The sequence below is a fragment of the Impatiens glandulifera genome, chromosome 2 (genome assembly GCF_907164915.1).
Source record: "Impatiens glandulifera chromosome 2, dImpGla2.1, whole genome shotgun sequence".
NCBI lineage: Eukaryota > Viridiplantae > Streptophyta > Magnoliopsida > Ericales > Balsaminaceae > Impatiens > Impatiens glandulifera.
Window position 1 is genome coordinate 67,430,608 of NC_061863.1, and position 20,203 is coordinate 67,450,810.

Consider the following 20,203-nt stretch of genomic DNA (forward strand, 5'->3'; position numbering starts at 1 on the left):
TTCTTCATTTATATTAAGCATTTAATTTATTTCTAGTATTTTATCTCAGATTGTTATTCTTCATTTATGTTGAGCATTTAATTTATTTCTAGTATTTTATCTCAGTAACAATCACAGTCACAAAATAGCAGAAAAGTAAATTGACTTTTTTTTTTATTTGTTATTTGATAAGCTGTGATTGAGACAAAATCTTTGCGTTCACAACGAAATGATTCAATAGTTTAGTTACAAGTTAGAGGGTTAAACTAAGTCTGGATAGTTATAAATAAATTGTGATTTGTGAACTAAAAATTGTGATTTGAAGTAAATGTAATGCTTTACAATATAAAAATTTACAAATAAATTGTAACAGAATTTCAAGATAGTTAAATTGTTATTATTTGAAGTAAAAACCTGTAATAGAATATTTCATTCCAACATAAAAGGCACAAACACTAAAACTGATATAAGCAGAATTCAGTACAATAATGAGTAGCAGAATTGAAGCAATCAACCTTAATAAGCAGAGGGGGATCATCAACAATATATGCACAAGGTTTGTCTGAAACTGAATACCCCAAAATGAACCCAAGAAAATATGTGATGTTGTTGGTAGTTCATCATTCAAGAGTTCACAAAGTGTTGAAAACATTTTTCAAGTTCTAATAAAATCCCAGTATCTCTATTATAGGGACCAACCACCCTACCACCTCGGGAAGAATTAGTCTGCAGTCCAACTCTGCTCAACAACCTCCCTTACTTTCCTATTGTACTCGCGTTTGTTTTCGCTGAACATCCTTGCAGCTTCTGAGTTGGCAGGTGAGTTTGGGTTCGGGTCACAAAGCAACGACTGCAGAAAAAATAGAACCCTTATAAGTTTCAATGTAATCCTGATCAGATGCTATCCATGACTCGTGTTGTTGTTAGCAATGTAACTAATTAGGTATAACTTTTTGTTTATTTTAGTGTGAGCTTGGTATAGTTAGTTACAACTTCCAAACCAGACAAACCCATACCTGGATGGAGGTAAGTATAGCAGCTACATCATAGATTGGGCTCCATTGATTTTGGAGAATATCCAAGCAAATACTTCCATCTGCATATACTGGCAAATGGGCAAGGGAAAAGAGGAACAAGCTTTTAAGATTACCACAAACAGGTATGTTGTGATGCATATCATAATTCAAATAATGGAGATGAGAATCTAGCAATAATTTGTGTATATTGTTCAGACTAAAGTTGAAAAAAGTGAAAAATCTGACCAAAATTGTGTTTCCAAATGAAACCATAGTATAATATTTAAGATTTTTGATTGATTGAACTATATAAAAGAAAAATAATGGAAACGTGACTGGATATGGATCCTGGTCTAGATAGGAAATATTTGATATGGATGTGAATCCAGATTTCAGAAGAGATCCCATTCAGAACTAGAACTTAACACAACATAAATAGCTAAAGATATATAGTTTTGTGACTTACTATTTGGATGAAACATGCGAGAAACAAAGCGAACTGTTGGTGGCTTATTTGGATAGTCCTCGTTAAATTGAAGACTCAACTTAAACGTACCTGATGAAGAAAGAAAAAGAATAATTCATTCATGCCAAAGAAAGCAGACAACCAAAATCAAACAAATAATGCATTAGAAGGTAACCCTCCTGGCAGAAAATAGCAAGAATTGATGCCATGTTCAAGCCTGTTTCGAAATAAAACTATGATCTTTACTTACCTCCATCCCATGAGGTATCATCAGGTCTGGAAATTAAACCATAAACAGGTAAACAAAGTTAGAAAGATCCTAAAGCTGATAATGAAAATGGGATTTAAAAACTAACCCAAATATAACAGCATTCCATAGCATTATATTACTGTCTTGAGGAGCACCACTTATTCCAGCAGGTGGATCTTGCTGCAACCTCTTGAAGTCCCTCATCAACCTCTTCCTTGCAGAAGTTGACATCTTCACCGCCTGCAATACTAATTCATCAAAAAATGAATAAGCTAACTAACTAATTAACCTATGAAAGCATGTCAAATACAAACCACATCGATTATCGATGTTATACTGTTTTATTTGGGTTAGTTTCATAGTGAAAACAAAGCAAACAGATGAACAAACCCTAGCAGCTTTACATAAAGAAAAAACATCATTTACAAGCACCCAAAACCCAGATCTAGTATATATATTAAACTGTGATTAGAGAGGAAGCAACAAATAGATTAAAGATGCGGAAAAAGGAGTTCTTCTCACCTATAAGAAAAGTCGAATAATTTTGCAGTTTCAAGATCTGATTAGAAGCCACCGCTAGAGAGAGAGAGAGATCTTGTAGAATCAATGTATCTCTATCTATCTATCGATCTATATATATATATATATATATATATATATTGTCTATATCGTCTGTATCGATTTAAGAAAGTGAAAATGTAAATGGTGGAGAAGGTCCCATCCAACGCTAGAATTTACAGAACAACCTCTCTTTCTCTCTCGTCGATTTACGCTCCTCCTCTTACGTATTTCATTTTCACCCCCATTTGAAAGCTTATTAAATATTATTATCTTCAAAGAAGTAATTTTAATTATCATCATTTAGATTGTTAAAACAAATCAGTCGTTGTAGTATAGTGGTAAGTATTCCCGCCTGTCACGCGGGTGACCCGGGTTCGATCCCCGGCAACGGCGTTTCTTTTTGCTTTTCCCCATTGCTCATTTTTCAAATGATCTTGTTCCATTGAATTGTTATCCATTTTCGGAGAATGTCGTCAATCTTCTCATCTTGTCGAGTTTTCGCACCTCCATGGTGGATGATTCAGAAGAAGACTAAGAATGTCGAATACTCTGATTTACTCAATTCCAAGAAGAAATTCCATTTCCCCTTCACATTATCTTCTTCTTCTTCACCATTAAGCGATGATTCTACTTCTCCGCTAATCAAACGCCAGGTTAAGATAGGATATGATCCTTCCGAAGATCTTTTCGGACTCGATGTTGATCTAAACCCTCTCAGGTATAATAATAATAATAATGACTTGTTTGCTTCATTATGGTTGGTTGAACTTGTTTGCTATTTGATTTTGAAGGAGACCCGTCTCTGGTGCATTAGAAGGCAGGAAACTAAGATCTTGGTTCGGTCCAAATGGTCAGTATATCAAAGAGTTACCTTGCCCAAGCTGCAGGGGAAGAGGTTATACTCCATGTGCTGATTGTGGAATAGAGAGATCTAGACAAGATTGTTCACAATGCTATGGAAAGGTAAGTCATTTCCTTTCATACTTTCTGCTGTTTTTCTAGGTTAATTATTTCATTGGTTTGTTCTGAAGTAGGAAACTGACTAGGGTGATTCATTTGTAATAATAATAATAGGGCATAATGTCCTGCAGTCAGTGCTTGGGAGATTGTGTTATTTGGGAAGAAGCAATTGATGAACAGCCATGGGAGGAAGCCCGCTCCATGTAACTTGCTAGATTCAAACTGCTTATGTTTATATATATAGTTTTTCTTCATTTTATTTTGATTTTTTTTCAGTTCTCCCTTCAAAGTAAAAGAGGATGATGAGGTAGACAATTTGGACATAAAAGTGGATGTGAAGAGGAGGACTAAGCGCGTTTACCAGTCACCTTCCCCTGAAGTTGGTCTTAAGATCAGCAGATCACTAAAAGTTAGTTCTTTCCTCAAATTCAAAATATCTTAATTCTTTTCTTTATATCACAAATTTAATCTTTTTCTTTTAGTTGGATGGTTGCAGAGCCTCAATGCCAAAACTGGATTATTTAGCAAGAGGATGAAGATTATACATCGTGATCCTCTGCTTCATGCCCAGAGAGTGGCTGCCATTAAGGTATATGATTGGTTTGTATCGTTATGCTTGCCATGATGCATCTTATAAGTATCGTTTCTTATTAATATAATGATTATTTCTGCTCTCAGAAAACAAAAGGCATGCCAACTGCAAGAAAACAAGCATCTGAGTCCATGAAAGCTTTCTTCAAAAATCCAGAAAATCGTCGTATGAGAAGTATTTCCATGAAAGGTCTATTATATAATACATTTCTAATTTCAACTTCATATCCTAGCATGTTTAAGTCCCTATGTTTTGCAGGATATTATATAAGCTAACAATTGTAGTACTGTCTTAGATTATTAGATCAAAGCAAGCTGAAACCATAATAGCCTTTCTTAATCCATAAATCCTGACATCAATTGATTTATCCATTCTATTGCAGGGGTGAAATTTTACTGCAAAAATTGTGGACTTGAAGGGCATAGAAGACACTATTGTCCGGCACTTAAAGAGGACAGGTCTGTTGACAGACGGTATGAATGTCGCCTTTGTGGGGAGAAAGGGCATAACATGAGAACATGTAGGAAACACAATTCAACTGAATCGGTAGAAAATGTTTCAAGGCATTATCAGTGCAAAGTATGTGGTAAACATGGCCATAACAGAAGAACTTGCCCACAAGCAAGTGACATGAAACCAGATATCACTAATGACAAGAATGATGGATCTGTTTCATCTGATTCATCTTGTTCTCATTTGAATAGCCATTAGGCCAGAGATCTGTGTACAACTGAAGATTTATTGCTCAATTGATTCATAGCAAGAATGATTTCTTGTTTTAGTTTGGGAGTACTAGTTACAAGTTACCACAGACTTATCAAACGTTTTTTTCGTTTTAATGGATTTGTTGTTTGTTAATCATCGTACTCTCTTATTGTAGCCTCTTTCCATAGAAGATGTTATAATATCTGTACATAGTCTGCCTGCTTTTATTTTGAGTTCTTATCAACCAGGTCTCTAAACATGGAGGACCTAAGGAGGAGTCCCAGGGCAGTTGTAGATGATGATTTGTGAGGGTTGCTTATTAAGGGCATCTTTGTTTGTACAAGAGCTTCTTGCTTTTGACGGTTAATGGAGTTTCCATTATCAATAAGCTGTTGCTCAGGCATTGGCATTGGCACAGGTACAAGAGAGTTGTTGTCTTCAGGCCTAACTCGCCATGTTATGTATGTGCTTAAGTCGAAATTTGTTACTGCATTGATTCCCCTGTATTCGATTGCTGCTATATCGTACGCATGTGCAGCCTCTTCTTGAGTATCTGTTCAGTTAGAACAATGGTTAAATTAAATCAAGAACTGGTAAAAGAAAAATGAGACAGGATGGATGATGATAACGACGACTCACTGTAAGTGCCCAAGTAGAGATATTTGTTCTCAAACACCCTTCCTATCCTTGCTTCCCATCTTCCATTGTTATGGTGCCTGCAAAAAGTTGTTAAATTTATCTATCCGTCTCTGACCAAATCCAAATACAGAAACAAATCGGGTTATTATTTCCGAATCGAGTTGGGTTGTGAAGATGAGAAAGAAGGGACAAAACAGTAATATCACCTTGCAACTCCTCTGTACTTGGAGACCCCTCTAGAAAAACCGCTGCTTCGCCTGCAAAACCCCTAAAATTGGTTAGATCGAGTTTGAACAAAAACAGATACTTGTAAAGACATGCACCTTCTTAAGGAAGCCAAATATTCCTCTTTTGTTTGGCTCTTCATTGTCTCGATCTCTCTTTCGTAATCAGACACCTAAAGAGGGATTTAAACATTAGTATGTACTGAGCTTGCAAAATCAATTGATTTCTTGTCGTCGACATACAGGGAAATTGATGACAGTCGTTGGTCCCCAGTACTTGATGGCAGCAAGATCATATGTTCTTGCTGCAGCTTCTTCTTCATCAAAAGCTCCTAGATAAACTGTTCCACACCCAACATTTTGCATAAGCCAAGAAAGTTGAGAAACTACTGAGTTACACAATCGTCCTATATGTACCTTGTTTACCCTTCTTTCTTTGAGTCACATTCCATGAACCCTTATCCCACAAATGAGCTTCGTATCTTCCGGTCCATCTATGCCTGTAATCATCGAGCCAAAATGCATAAAAAGAATGCCCTGTTGATCATCATAAAGACCTTGGAATTCTCACCGGCTAACTCCTCGAAATCTTGAACTCCTTTTAACAGTAGTAGCCGTGGCTCCTCCGGGAGGTGGTTCTCTTCGACGTCTCTTTACAAGTTTGGGGACACAATCATCATCAGCCTCTAATGAACTGAATAGCCTCCGCACTTGGTTGGCTTCTGATTTCACACATGTTGTCGTCTCCATTTTTCTATTCTTTGCTATATCTCTTGCAAGAACAATAACTATTTATACCAACATAACTATTGACTTCTCAGGATTTTGTATCATTTGAAGAACAAAACAAGAAATGAGGGGAAAATTCGGTGTTGTGAGAATTGGAAGGAGCACAATGGACAAAACAAAAGTAATAAGACAAATAGTACTTTTGGATTCATAATCTGACAGTAATTTGTTTCCAACGATGAGGATAATCCTAGGAACCTGACACATAATATCCGTGTTTGTTCTTGTCTTGGATTAGCCGTCCAATTCTTTTATGGTACAAGAGTTATGGGAAAAAAGAATTGAATATTTAATTGTTGATACTAATTAAATTATTATTATTACAATTGCTATGACATGTATATAAGAGAGCCCGATCCAAGGGCTGGAAAATAACAAAACCACACTCATGGTGGTGGGTGGAAGGATGAAAAAGCTAAGTTAACTTAATTAAGTAAACATAGAAGAAAGAAAATATTATTTTTGTGTAAATGAATTCATTAACAAGGCTGGTGTGGTCTGCAACTTAGCGGTCCAGCAAAGCGAGTCAATCTGGTCACAGTGGAACCGGGTTTTGCATTGATCACATCATACCTTCCGAAACGACCACGAGTGTTTGGCGATCCTGACTGAACGAAGAAGGCCCCGTTTAGAAATTGGTCCCCTTGCGATCTCCATTGCCATTTGCTCCACTCGCTTGGCATTGCGTAGTCCCTCTTTGTAACCTTTATCATCAAAAAAACACAAAAGATTATTGAATTATTAAAGAGATTGTTATTGATCTAGATAGATAGATATAGTTACTTGCCTCCTTTGCTTTTATGTCTGGAGGGGCGATGAAACGGTTTCCCTGACTAATTATGGTGGGAGAGTTGCTGCCGCCTATTGCGTACATCAACCAATGAGTGTAGTCGTTGTTCACCACGTGTACGAATCCCCATCGCGCTCTTGGCATTCTTTGGATCAAATCGTGCCCAAAGTGGTTGAATGCAACGGTTACTTGCATCTTTCTGTCTATACTCCCGGTCGAACCACTTGCACCGAGCAACATCACCTGCCATGGCATTTCGTGTTGTTTTCAATTTTTATTAACAGGTTTTTCATTAAAAAGTAAAGGTTTTTTTTTTTACTTACATCGTTGTGCTTGGTGAAGTGACAATTGGAGATAGTGACCGCGGTGGAACCCATGATGGCATCAATAAGTCCGTCGGCACAATTAGACATGGAGACGTGATCAATCCAAACGTTTGTAGCCCCAAATAAGGAAATCCCGTCTCCGTCGCTCCTGGTCCTAATTCCCATATGGTTAACCGAGTCTCGAATCATGCCGCCATTGCGGGAGACGGTGTCGTGTACTCGGATATTGTGGATAATAATGTTACTGACGTACTGGATGGTAATGCCCGCTCCGCTGGCAATGTGGACCATCACTCCCCTTCCGTCTATAGTCTTTCGACTTGTCATGATTAGCTCTTGCGACAACTTGATCGTCATAGATGTCGAAAATATTATCCACAAGGGCACTTCTTGGATCACAGCGTGTCTGAGTGTTCCGGGTTTAGGATTCTGAACGTCGTTGTCCGATGAGTCCCTAACCACATAGATTCTACCGCCATAACCGCCGCGTGTATTGTGCCCGAACCCTAGTGGACATTTGGCTAGCTGTTGCCTATTGGCCATCCAATTTGGATTGCAACGCCAACACCGGTCTATAGGGTTCGTCGCCAAGCAACCGCCATTATATTTCTTGTTCCTAAGAATCCTTCTCGTGTCATTTGTATATTCAACCAGAGACCTGCATCATACCATTATTATTATTATTATTAAATTCTCATTTTCTAAAACTAATAATACAACAAATTAAAACAACATTTCCCATGATTACATATTAACTACTTACTGGGTAACTTTTCGGTTCAAATGTTCGGTGACTTCCTCGGGGTTTGGATTGTAATTATCATGAGTTGCATTACGAGCTATTTCGGCTCTTTCTTGCCAATAAGGATCGTCATGGAATTTTATTGCTTGAATGGAAACCGGTATCAAAACAATTAGTAGTAAAGATACGTAGATGAATGTGTTAACATAGCGCCGAGTAATCATTCCTGCCATTATCCATGCATGGACCATCTAATTAAACTCCAACTATATATATAACTCTAACTAATAATTAGAGGAATGAGATTAGCTATGCTTTTTTCTCTTTTATCTTCTGGCCATATTCTAACCAAATATATGAATTAGACAATCTATTTCGTGATTGATTGTAATAAAAACAACTAAGATCAATTGCCACCATACATTACCATTTGGCGGGAAGAATGGGGACTTCAACCGTTTATAACTAATTAACTACATTCTTTTTTCTTCAATAAATTCTAGAGGATTTACCTCCCAATCAAATTGGAGGGAGAATTTCAAGGTTTTCATTTCTATAATTGGCATAATTAATACCAAACAATAATTCTATTCAAAATTATATGGTGACTATTTATATATGACCAATGAAATATTCTCACAACAAAAATGTCAACTAAAAAGGAAGAAAGGTACAAAAGTTAATGACCCTTATCTAGAATGGACATAGGTTAGATAATGTCACACTAATTAGGTTAGAAATGGTAACAATCTACTCTGTTCAAATATCGTACCCCAATTATATTTTGTCTCCCACCTTGGGGTTAATGCGGTTTGAAAAGTTTTTCTCCACTATTTTCAACAATTTACTAGTTAACCTTTGTAAACTTACAAAGACGTTTGTTTTCTTGGACTCGATTCAACAATTCGGACTTAATTGCTCTTGAAAGACTCAAAGTCAACCAGAGCTCGTACAATTTCTGGACATCAAACACTTCTATTGATTATTGATTCAACTAAATATATTCATAAACACAATTAAATATATAATATCATTATTATATTTATTTATTTGTAATATTTTATAAGCGTTTAAAATTTTTTCTTTAAAATAATATGTTATATAAAAATATTTATATATATAATTTATCATAATATTTTTTTTAAAGAATAGGTTAAGTGGCGTCCCAGAGATTCCTCCAAATTGAAAAGAAGGGAGATAATAATGATTCAACAATTTAATCAATTAATTCATTTACCCTAAAAGTTGGTTTGATGTTAGGGTTTTTAAGATTTTTACTATCTCTTCAACTATTTAATTAATCAATTCAATCATGTAAAATAAATAGATTTGATATTAAAATTAAAATTAAATGGAACTTATAAGAAATAAATATGCATTTTTTTTTAATTTAAACTATGTAGATGTTTTTTTATTATTTGAATGAAAATAAAAATGTAAAAAAAAAATAATTAAGCGTGTATTAGAAGTAAATTAAATTTGTGATTTCTTCCGCATAAAAAATATAAGTCATAATAAATTTATGTTAAATAACAATTTTTTTTTTATCAATGTTATTAGTTGACTTGAACCACTAGAGTGAGTGCAATTGAAATAAAAAATTTTGCAAGGCATGAATGCCATTGTGATATTTAATTTAGTTTTGAAGGAATTAAAAAAGAAAGAAAATAAAGTCTACTAAATGTAAATCATTAATTCAAAATTTTTAATCACCTTTTAGGCGTAAGAATAATTAAAACTTAAATTTTCTAATTCTTTTATTAGCTTTGCTTTTTAGTTATTAATTTATATTTTTTTAAATAAATGATAACAATGTAAATGTTGGTTAAACCAGTTGCTATTGTTATTATCGTGTTTAATTTATGTAGATTTGGTTTATTATGTGATTACTAACTTTTTAGCCCGTGCATTTGCACGATTAATAATATAAAAAATCGTGAAAAAAAATTACGAATAATATTTTTAATTTTATTTTTAACCGTTTTAAGTTTATGGGTGGATCAACCCACAATCCGACCCAAGTATCCATTTACTCAAAATCATTATATATATATATATATATATATATATATATATATATATATATATATATATATATATATATATATATATATATATTAGTTAGTTAAAAAGTAGTTAGTTATCTCCTCTTCTAGCCTAGTGGCAACAAGAGGTGGATATCCCCCAGGCCTCCATGAGGTCCTGGGTTCGAGCCCGTCAGGCGGCAAGTTCTGCGCCTAGTTAATTGGTTAAGTATGTTTGCGGGCTATGTACTTAACCCGCGGGGATTAGTCGCACTCCATAGGAGTAGCGGAACCCAGCGTTCTCAAAAAAAAAGTAGTTAGTTAAAACGTTCCGCGTTTATCAAATTTGGTGTTGAATTTAAAATATAAAGTATTTGTAGCCTAGTTGGTTAAAGAGTTATACTTGTTTTGTTAGGTTGCAAGTTCGAAACATACCTTTAGCATTTTTAATTTTATTTTTAACTGTTTTAAATTTAAAGGCGGGTCAACCCAAAATCCGACTCAAGTATCCAAATTAACCACACTCTCGACTCGGCAATCCGGACACTTTAAAAATTAAGCATCATTATATATATATATAGATTAGTTAGTTAAAAAGTTGAACTTATATAAATATTAAAACGTCCCGCGTTTATCAAATTTGGTGTTGAATTTAAAATATAAAGTCTTTGTAGCCTAGTTGGTTAAAAAGTTGTACTTGTTTTGTTAGGTTGCAAGTTCAAAATATACCTCTAGCATTTTTTATTTTATTTTTAACCGTTTTAAATTTAAAGGCGGGTCAACCCACAATCCGACCCAAGTATCCAAATTAACCACAGCTCTTGACCCGACAATCCGGACACTTTAAAAATTAAGCATCATTATATATATTATATAATATAGATTTCATCAAGTTTACCTCATGGGTAAAGAAAGACAGTCCAGTAAGCCCTCTGATTAGTGAAGTGCATTTTACTTCAAATCTACTTAGTTAAATTTATTGTATTTTTAAACCTAAAATGTTATACATAGTCTTTCAACACAAAGTTAAGAACTTTATTTGGTTTTGGATTCAAATCTGATAAAAATAATTATTTTTTTATCAATTTTTTAAATTAGACTTAGGACAAAAAAAAATCATTTTTTTCCTATTTAGGCTGTGCAGTCCAAAACCCGGGACACTTTGAGAAACACTTTTAAATAAAGTCAGTTTATTTATTTCTATGGTAAATTATATTTTGTATATAATTTGATTTCTATTTAATTTAATCTTTAAATTAGATGTCTAACATTTTTCTTAAGATATGAAATGTTTGCCAATTGCTTATAGTAACTTAAAGTAGAAAATGCTATTGTTCATCATCTTCAATTTCAGTCCCTGTATTTTTCTTCTTATTCAAAATTGGTATTATCAATTGCGGATCTAAATATGACAATCAAACAATTTGTTGGAATACATAATTGAACTGTTTATAAGTTTGTTCTACAGTTTGCATCTTAATTTTCATTTACATTGGGATAGATATAATTGACATTTTAATTATAATTGCAATTTAAATTTTATCATAAAGAATTGGAGTTCAATTAAACTCAATATATTACTATGCTCCCTCAAAATATATAATTATATTTATTTTATAAATATTTAGTCCGTGTTTAAGTTTTGTACAATTACATTATATTAATATTATACACGTATGTAAATAATTTTAAAGATTATATGCCACTTAGAAAATTGTTTATCTATTTAGATGATTTATCTTAGATTTCTACCCAAAATTTAAATTATTTCAGCATCTATATTATGTGCTACTAAAAATGATAGTTTTAATTTTTCTTATGAATTTTATGTATCTTTTATATATTATATATAATATACAGCATCATTTCTTACAATTCTATCTAATTCAGAAGTATTTCGGCCATTTAAGTAAAAAAAAAAATTTTTGGGCCAATAATTTTTAAGTTCAAATATTTCAAAAAAATCATATTTTTATGTATATAATTTTCATTTTATGCATGCAAAAATATAGTTAATGACAACTCTAAAAGTGAAGTTTTGTCTTTTGACAACCTACCTTATTCTAACATTTTACTTTTTTTTAATTTTTTTAATAAAATTCGTTTGCTTTTTTTTATTATTATAAATAGGTGGTTTTCACATTAGTCTTTTCTTTTTGTTGTAAAAAGTAATATTCGTTAGTTATATTATTGTTATTTTGTAACTTTTGACAGCCAATTTATTTTGTAGATCTAATTAAAATGGCAGATTCTATCAATCAAATACGTGTATTGAAAGTAGAGAATAACTATTATGTTTTATCAAACTTCTATTGGGACTATATAAATAAAACTTGTAAGCTACAAATGAGTTCATTCATATATTTGATAATGGCTCCCAAAATCATTAACATACTTACAACATTCTTTTGTGTCCTTATAAAACTCGTCTATTTTTTTCATTATTCGATATCGGCAGATGAAATTTCGGCCCATATGCCTTATCATCACCATACGCGGGGACATGGAAGCGGCGGCATGTGGGTTTTACTATTGGAAAACGTCGGTATTTCCGCCATGCACATGCAAGTCCTACACGACGATAAGGTCATAATGTTCGATCGAAAAGATTTTGGCCCCTCCAACATTTCCCTTCCCGTGGGCACTTGTAACTCCGAGGATTGCACTGCCCATTCCATCCTATACGACATTCGTAAGAACACCATTCGCCCCCTAACCATCCGAACGGACACGTGGTGCTCTTCCGGGGCGGTCATTCCCGATGGAACCCTAATTCAGACCGGGGGCTATAGAAAAGGCGAGAAGAAAATTAGAACGTTCAAACCTTGTGGGCGCGATGTCAATTGCGATTGGATAGAACTCCCGGCTAGTCTTGAAAGTGCTCGTTGGTACGCTTCCAATCATATTCTCCCGGATGGTCGGATAATAATCATTGGAGGAGCGTTTAGTCCAAACTACGAGTTTTACCCGAAAGACAAGAATTCTGTGGAGGCCTACGACCTCCCGTTCTTAAGCGAGACGACGGATGATTGGAAAGCGGAGATGAATAACCTATACCCTTTTGTTAATCTTCTCCCGGACGGGAATCTATTCATGTTTGCGAATAACCGGTCCGTGGTGTTTGATTATGTTCACAACAAGATTATCTTAGAATTTCCACAAATGCCCGGAGGTGTGAAGCGGAATTACCCATCCACCGGTTCTTCGGTCATGCTTCCTTTGGATTTAAGTGGGGGTAATATGAAACCGGACGTGGAGGTGATGGTTTGCGGTGGGGCGGTCCAAGGCTCGTTTGATTTTGCTATGAACCGTGTTTTTCGACCCGCATCAAACACTTGTGGAAGATTACGGGTCACTGACCCCAACCCGGTTTGGCAAATGGAGGAAATGCCAGTGAGGTGGGTCATGCCCGACATGTTGTTATTACCCACAGGAGATGTGATCCTCATAAACGGGGCCCAGAATGGGACGGCGGGTTGGGACTACGGAGAAGTTCCAAATATGAACCCGTTTTTATACATTCCATGGGAGTCCAACCCTACCCGGAGATTCGTGATTCTTAAGGAAACAATTATCCCGAGAATGTATCATTCCACGGCGGCACTTTTGCCTGACGGAAGCATATTAATTGGCGGAAGTAACCCTCATTTCCGTTACGAATTTGCCGGAGTAAGAAATTAATAACAAATCTTTCTTTATCAATATTCTCTATAATTATTTCTATCTTATTATATTAATTAGGTGTAACAATTTAATTAATTAATTTTATGTATCGAATATATTTTGTAGGTGAGATATCCAACGGAGTTAAGATTGCAAAAATTCATGCCTACTTATCTATCTCCACGTTACGCGAATCTCAGCCCTACGATCAAATCAGTGGAGCCCGCAGGGAAGATATCCTACGGACAAAAATTATGGATCACGTTTTCGGCGAAAAGGATACGCAGAAACTATAAGGGGGTCACGGTAACTATGGTGTACCCATCTTTTACGACGCACTCTTACGCCATGAATCAACGGGTGTTATTGTTGGATATTGTTGAGTTTCGATTGGGTGCGGATGATGATGGGTCCCACCACGCTGTTTCAGTGGTGGCGCCTGGATCACCAAATATTGCACCGCCCGGTTATTATATGTTGTTTGTCGTTAATGATGGAATACCCGGTCACTCTACTTGGATCAACATTTCATAATTAAATAAATAAATAAAATTGTAGTTAATTCATTGACCATTTTTTCATTTTTAATATATTGTTTATTCCAAGATTTCATCGTAGGATCCCCTATTCTAGCCTAGCTGCAAGTTCAGCGCCTGGTTAAATGATTAAGTGTGTTTGCGGGCTACATACTTAATCTGTTGTCCCATTTTTTCATAAAGTCTTTGTAGCCTAGTTGGTTAAAGAGTTGTACTTGTTTTTTTCCCAAAAAAAAAAAAGAAAGATTTCATCGTAGGTCAATATTAATTAGAGAGAAGGCCATGAGTTTTTGTAGAATGTTTAAGATTTTATTTTTAAAGATTAACTATCATTATAGAATGTTTTTGTGGAAATGTACGAGTAATAATATAAAAAAACCGTGAAAAAATATTACGGTAAAAATTTTATAGGCGGGTCAACCCACAATCCGACCTCCATTTACTTTCCCATATATCCAAATTAACCACAACTCTCGACCCGGAAATCCAGACACTTTAAAAATCAAGCATCATTATATATATATATATATATATATAGATTAGTTAGTTAAAAAGTTGAACTTATATTGTTAAAATGTCACGCGTTTATCAAATTTTGGGTTGAATTTAAAATATAAAGTGTTATTAGCTTAGTTGGTTAAAAGATTGTATTTGTTGTGTTAGGTTGCAAATTTGAACCATATCTATAGCATTTTTAATTTTATTTTTAACCGTTTTAAATTTATGGGCGGGTCAATCCACAATCCGACCCAAGTATCCATTTACTCTCACATATATCTAAATTAACCACAGCTCTCGACCCGGCAATCCGAACACTTTAAAAATTAAGCATCATTATATATATAGATATGAAATTGATTTTATCCGGACTAATATTTTTTTAAAGTTCAATTTGACATATTTTTTTTCCTTCTTTATCAATTTATTTAAAATATTTTGTTTATGCGGAAAAATATTGATACAGTAGAACAAATATCTTAAAAACAAAAAGAGACAAAGAAATAAGCTTGTCAAATACTCTTTATTTTAGTCCATTAAACTTTTTTTTTCTTTCAAACTCAATTATCTAAATATAAATGTGTTTGTTTTTTTCTGTTCATAAATAAAATATCACTAGCTAGACCCACAAAAAAAAAATCTTAATATACTGAAAAATAATTAATTTATTTATAAAGTGAAATAAATAAAATATAAATTATTAAACTAAAATAAATTTATTAAAATTTTAATAAAAAATTTAAAATAATATTTTATTTTTTTTACACGTGAAAGAATCTTAAAAAGTATAAATATAATCTCTATCTTATTCAAATAATTTTGCACTCATTCATTACGATAATTTAAGTCAAATAAATTTTATTTTAAAAAATAAAGATATTTTATATTTAATTTTATTGACTAATGTAAACGTTCATTATCACTGGTTAGGCCCATAAAAATATGAAAAATAATTAATTAATTTATGAGAATAAAAATAAATTATAATGCAAGTGAAAATAAATTGAAGGTTTGATAGATATAGATATGCGCTTTTTAGTTAAATAATCTTATAATAAATAATAGATTTGTTACTTTCGATTTGTGACAATATTGTTCGTTGCTTCGCTCTGTCTCTCTTCTTCTTCGTTGCGCCGGCAGAAATTCTAATGCTTGCTTTAGGCTGCTTGCGGGAACGTGTTCGACGAAATGCCTGAGAGATGCAATCGCTCATTGTTTCTCCAAATTATCTCTCTTTACCTCCGAGGTCAATTAAAGATCTGAAATTTACGGCTCTTTCCTCCTCCTTAATTGTCGTCTTCAACCCACGGCAAGCGCCGCAGTTTTCTCTAGGTCAACGTTCGTCTTTCAGATTTGGGGATTTGAGAAGAAGAAAAAGGGGTCCTGTTTTCAAAGGGTGTAAGGGTTGGAGCCGCGAGGAGGGCAACTTGGCGTTGGAAGCTGAGATTTTGGTGTTCATGAAAAAATCGAAGAAGCCTAACGCTTTTCCAACGAAGAAGGAACTTTTGGATGCGGGGAGGGAGGATTTGGCGGAGGCAGTTGTCAAGCAGGGAGGTTGGTTGTCTATGGGTTGGAATTTGAATAAAGTTGAGGAAGACAGTCAAGATGAAATTCCTGTTAGGGAGATTGACAGCCAAGCTTATTTGCAGAAAATAGAGAGAATTTACGAATGTAAGCACGCAACCCATTCTGATGCCTCAGAAGTTCTTCAAGCTGGGTCTTTGCATACTACCACTTCATCCTCTTGTGGATTATCGTGAGTTAAACCCAATTGTTTTGTTTCTCTGCACAACTTATTAGTGTTACTGATCTTGCTCAAACAGATACTATTCATTATTAGTTTATCTTTTCTTACGTAATTCCACTTAAGGTTGATAAAAATCTTACTTAGATAAACATATCTCCAGAGAACTTGAAGGCGAAGAGGACAGTGGGATTCAAGGTATACTGAAGCGGTTGGAGAAACAGAGAAATTTCGCATTTGGTGTTAATTTGGCTAAAAATTCATCTACTGAAGAACATGTGGACAAATGTGACTATCCAAGTCCTGGAAATTGGAGACGAGAGGGTGAGTTTCTATTATTGATTAATCTGATTTCTTAAAGCTTGTTATTGAATTGGCTGTTTGTACCATAGAGTGTACTCGATGATAAGTCCTATAGTTTCCTGGGTTCCTTGAAGAACCGGGAGGCTCCACATCCTTTATGCAATTGAGGAAATTCCAACATACTTTAGATCCTATTTTTACAAACTCTTTTGGGGAATTGAAGGTGTCCCCATTGACTACAACGTTATTTATTTATTTATTTCCATATCTGCCATCAAACCAGCATAACATCTTCTACATTTTAGTGTTATATCCATTTTTCTTACACCATGAAGTTCACGTCCAAATCAACTTGTCATATACTAATTGATAATGATAAGATGTTAAAGATTTGATCCTATGAGATTTCTTACCCTCTCGTGTAACATCTTTTATTTTAAAATCCTGTATATTTGAAATGGGAGAAGCATTATGATAGATGTTATGAATTCCAGTGACATTAATAAATTTCTAATATAGCACCCTTGATTTTGTTATATATTAAAAGACAGAGCCAACTTTGAAGGAAGCGGCAGGGATGTCCTATCAAGAAACCTTGACGTAAGCATGTTGGATAATTGTAATGGAAAACCTACTCAAAAGGGCGGTAGTTCAAGAAATTCACCCGATGAAGCACTGTGCTGGAGAACATGGAGCATCCAGCGAGCAGCCTCAAACGCAGAATTTGAAGGTGCTCCTCATTTAGTTTCTCCTTCTCTTCTTTTTGATAACTAATGGCTGTCTCATTTATAGCTCCATGTCTTTCTATGCAGTTGGTGAAATTTCATTTCGTAAGGATCAATTGCAAGGAGGTGACGTTCAGAAGAAGGATGATGATATCCTTGCAATGCCAGAAAATGTCAATGGCAGTGTCTACCGGCAGAAAAGCATTACTCTCAAAGAAGTTCAAACTCGCTTGCAGGAGCTGGAGCTTGAGCTCTCATCTACACTTCATTCATTCAGGTCCAACAGTAAGCAAGTTAATTCACACAAGGTGAGAATGTCATCATCCTTGCCATTTTATGAAGTATAAAACTAAAGTGAGAACCCCACTAAGAACGCTTTGTTGGAAGTGGGGGGTCGTGAAAAAAACTAAAGTGAGATTAATTTTAGTACTCCTCCTGAACTTAATTTGGTTCTTGATGAGTTTTACCTTTGGGTCATAGATGGACCCAAGCTTGTTTCCCATTGTCCACTTTTTCCTTTCCAAATTGTCTTTATTCTATAAAGGCATTTTGTTTGCATCATGTTATGCAATTGCATAGGATGGGGTTATTTTGGCTTAATTGGAATCTAACTTTTTCTATTTGTTATTGTCTTTCCATTTTTACACATCTCTTTTGAATGTAAAATGATTGCACCCCGCGTTCATTATCTTTTTTAATAGAAAGTTGACTTGACCCTCTTTGAAAAATAAAAAATATTTGTGACTTCTTTAACACTTTAGTTAGAGTATGGAGTTATCGTATACAATAAAATACAGTTTTATTGTTGTTCATTTCATGCTGGTTATTTTATTGATTTTATATAACACATGAGATACTTTATCAGGAAGGCAGAGCTTCTTCCCATGTCTGGCAGGAACTTTCTGATGCTTGGGAGTTTCAAGAAAATGAGATAATGAAGGCGAATGACAAATTGAGGTCATTACGCTCCAAATTGGTGGTTTTGGAAGGGAAGATGGCATTTGCTTTATTGTATGTGGATATCCTGTCACTTGACATTGCATTTTTCTTTTGTAAATAAAAAATCTGAGAGGATCTAGTGTCTTATATCTTCTATGCATGTTGTTGATGATAGTGATTCTCAAAAGTTGATGTATGAGAGGAGGAAGAAAGTTGACAGTCTTCTTAAAGCTGCAGAGATTATCCGCACAACATGTGTGGTTTGGCCTAATCCTGCTTCTGAAGTTCTTTTAGCTGGATCTTTTGACGGATGGACCAGTCAGGTTTGCACTCATCTTGAAATTTGCAGTCACCACTTGTTTTCGAGTTTTTATGGTTTGATTTGTTGCTTATCTATGCAGAGGAAGATGGAAATATCAAAAACCGGGATATTTTCTTTGTGGCTGAAGTTGTATCCTGGTAAATATGAGGTATGTTTCTTACTGTCAAATTGGGGATTGTATCCATTTTTTTATTCATTGGTTTCTCTTGCATTTTGATGACAGATCAAGTTCATCATAGATGGACAATGGAAGGTAGATCCACTACGTCCTACAGTTAACAACAATGGGTACGAGAATAATCTTCTCATTATAACATGAGACAGGAAATTAGAGGCGACTTTTTGTAATGTTGTTGAGATTATATATTTCGGCCTTTTATGTCTAATGTTACAAGCCTGACAATAGATCTTAGCAGTAGAGATTTGCTTATTTTATGTCTAGTTCCACTTCTCTACTTATCCCTCTTCTCCCTTTAATATTTTTATGTACAGATTCATCATAGAGTTGTAGAATAACAAATAAACTATCTTCAAAGTTTGTCAAACTCTTGAATCTTGATGCTTTCCATGTGCATGGCTTAACAAGCAACATATTGTCTCAAACACATTAATTTACAGAGGGTTTCTCTTTTGGATCAACTAGCCCTAGTATTGTTTCAGTCTGTACTCTAAAACAACCTATCAAACAATTGACTCGAAAAATATGAACCCTCTTCAAAATATTAAAGGGAGGTCTCACTTTAAAGTAGTATCTATGGTTATGCTTTGAATTTTTTCTGATGGTTATTTTAACATCTTTTTGTTAATTGATCTCCGGTTCATGCACTTCAGTCCATTGCTTTAACGCAGTCATGTTATATTGATGTACCAAATCGTGTTTGTCTTCCTCAACTGTCTGGGCTTCAATAATATGATTGATCAATCAAAGTGTCTAAATAGATAATCAGAGTATTTAAGCAACAAAAACTCCTATTTAGTTATAAGCAATCAGAGTGTCAATCAATATTTGGATTTAAGTGCTATCAAACTCGACGAATAAATGAACTATCTTAAATTAATCTGCATTTTTTTTTTTTTATCTATGATATTTAGTTTGAAGCATAATGTTTAATCTAGACAATATTTCAAATGTGATGAAATATTGTATAAGAACTGTTGACAACTAATTGTTGAATCTGGATTCCAAGTTCTTCATAATAAACAGAGTGCTGCTTCCATTCCGCACACTTACACAGAAGAATTGAAATTCAATAAATCCGCTAATTTACTAGGGGTTGAAGAAAATGATATATGAAATAAAATTATATAAATTGGTTAGTCTACAGAAAATGATCGTCTCTTCAATTTATACATAAAATAAATTTATCATTTGTTTGATATATGAAAGAAAAATTATATAATTGGTTAGTC

General features: G+C 34.2%; 6 protein-coding genes and 1 non-coding gene across 8 annotated transcripts; 4 read left to right on the forward strand and 3 right to left on the reverse strand.

Annotated features, from left to right (window-relative positions):
- Window positions 1-415: 415 nt before the first annotated feature.
- Window positions 416-2,475, reverse strand: LOC124926176 (ubiquitin-conjugating enzyme E2 2-like). 2 transcript variants are annotated; one of them, XM_047466357.1, is made up of 6 exons: window positions 2,234-2,475; window positions 1,818-1,959; window positions 1,712-1,737; window positions 1,462-1,551; window positions 996-1,084; window positions 416-829 (listed from the first exon to the last, which is right to left on the reverse strand). In XM_047466357.1, exons 2-6 carry the CDS (start codon window positions 1,940-1,942, stop codon window positions 701-703), a joined length of 459 nt encoding a protein of 152 aa, XP_047322313.1. In that variant the 5' UTR covers window positions 1,943-1,959; window positions 2,234-2,475; the 3' UTR covers window positions 416-700. The 2 variants fall into 2 exon arrangements, with proteins under 2 accessions (XP_047322313.1, XP_047322312.1); XM_047466356.1 differs by having other exon boundaries at window positions 1,818-1,951; window positions 2,234-2,474.
- A 118-nt stretch (window positions 2,476-2,593) lies between these two features.
- On the forward strand, window positions 2,594-2,665 carry TRNAD-GUC. Its single transcript has one exon. It is a non-coding gene; the product is annotated as a tRNA-Asp (tRNA).
- A 49-nt stretch (window positions 2,666-2,714) lies between these two features.
- Window positions 2,715-4,682, forward strand: LOC124927226. Its single transcript, XM_047467598.1, has 7 exons — window positions 2,715-2,990; window positions 3,064-3,235; window positions 3,347-3,435; window positions 3,509-3,641; window positions 3,729-3,821; window positions 3,911-4,013; window positions 4,207-4,682. Exons 1-7 carry the CDS (start codon window positions 2,740-2,742, stop codon window positions 4,533-4,535), a joined length of 1,170 nt encoding a protein of 389 aa, XP_047323554.1. The 5' UTR covers window positions 2,715-2,739; the 3' UTR covers window positions 4,536-4,682.
- A 71-nt stretch (window positions 4,683-4,753) lies between these two features.
- LOC124925292 (ethylene-responsive transcription factor WRI1-like) lies at window positions 4,754-6,142 on the reverse strand. Its single transcript, XM_047465261.1, has 7 exons — window positions 5,964-6,142; window positions 5,810-5,892; window positions 5,636-5,733; window positions 5,492-5,565; window positions 5,375-5,425; window positions 5,169-5,245; window positions 4,754-5,082 (listed from the first exon to the last, which is right to left on the reverse strand). Exons 1-7 carry the CDS (start codon window positions 6,140-6,142, stop codon window positions 4,754-4,756), a joined length of 891 nt encoding a protein of 296 aa, XP_047321217.1.
- Window positions 6,143-6,655: 513 nt separating this feature from the next.
- On the reverse strand, window positions 6,656-8,272 carry LOC124925293 (pectate lyase-like). The gene is made up of 4 exons (XM_047465262.1): window positions 8,061-8,272; window positions 7,295-7,955; window positions 6,969-7,214; window positions 6,656-6,885 (listed from the first exon to the last, which is right to left on the reverse strand). The coding sequence occupies exons 1-4, from the start codon at window positions 8,270-8,272 to the stop codon at window positions 6,661-6,663; spliced, it is 1,344 nt and encodes a 447-aa protein (XP_047321218.1). The 3' UTR covers window positions 6,656-6,660.
- Window positions 8,273-12,466: 4,194 nt separating this feature from the next.
- LOC124925294 (aldehyde oxidase GLOX-like) lies at window positions 12,467-14,260 on the forward strand. The gene is made up of 2 exons (XM_047465263.1): window positions 12,467-13,732; window positions 13,853-14,260. Exons 1-2 carry the CDS (start codon window positions 12,539-12,541, stop codon window positions 14,258-14,260), a joined length of 1,602 nt encoding a protein of 533 aa, XP_047321219.1. The 5' UTR covers window positions 12,467-12,538.
- Window positions 14,261-15,831: 1,571 nt separating this feature from the next.
- Window positions 15,832-19,382, forward strand: LOC124928090 (protein PTST homolog 2, chloroplastic-like). The gene is made up of 8 exons (XM_047468621.1): window positions 15,832-16,516; window positions 16,668-16,828; window positions 17,355-17,537; window positions 17,620-17,840; window positions 18,398-18,543; window positions 18,647-18,794; window positions 18,873-18,941; window positions 19,017-19,382. Exons 1-8 carry the CDS (start codon window positions 15,960-15,962, stop codon window positions 19,110-19,112), a joined length of 1,581 nt encoding a protein of 526 aa, XP_047324577.1. The 5' UTR covers window positions 15,832-15,959; the 3' UTR covers window positions 19,113-19,382.
- The last annotated feature ends 821 nt before the right edge of the window (window positions 19,383-20,203 follow it).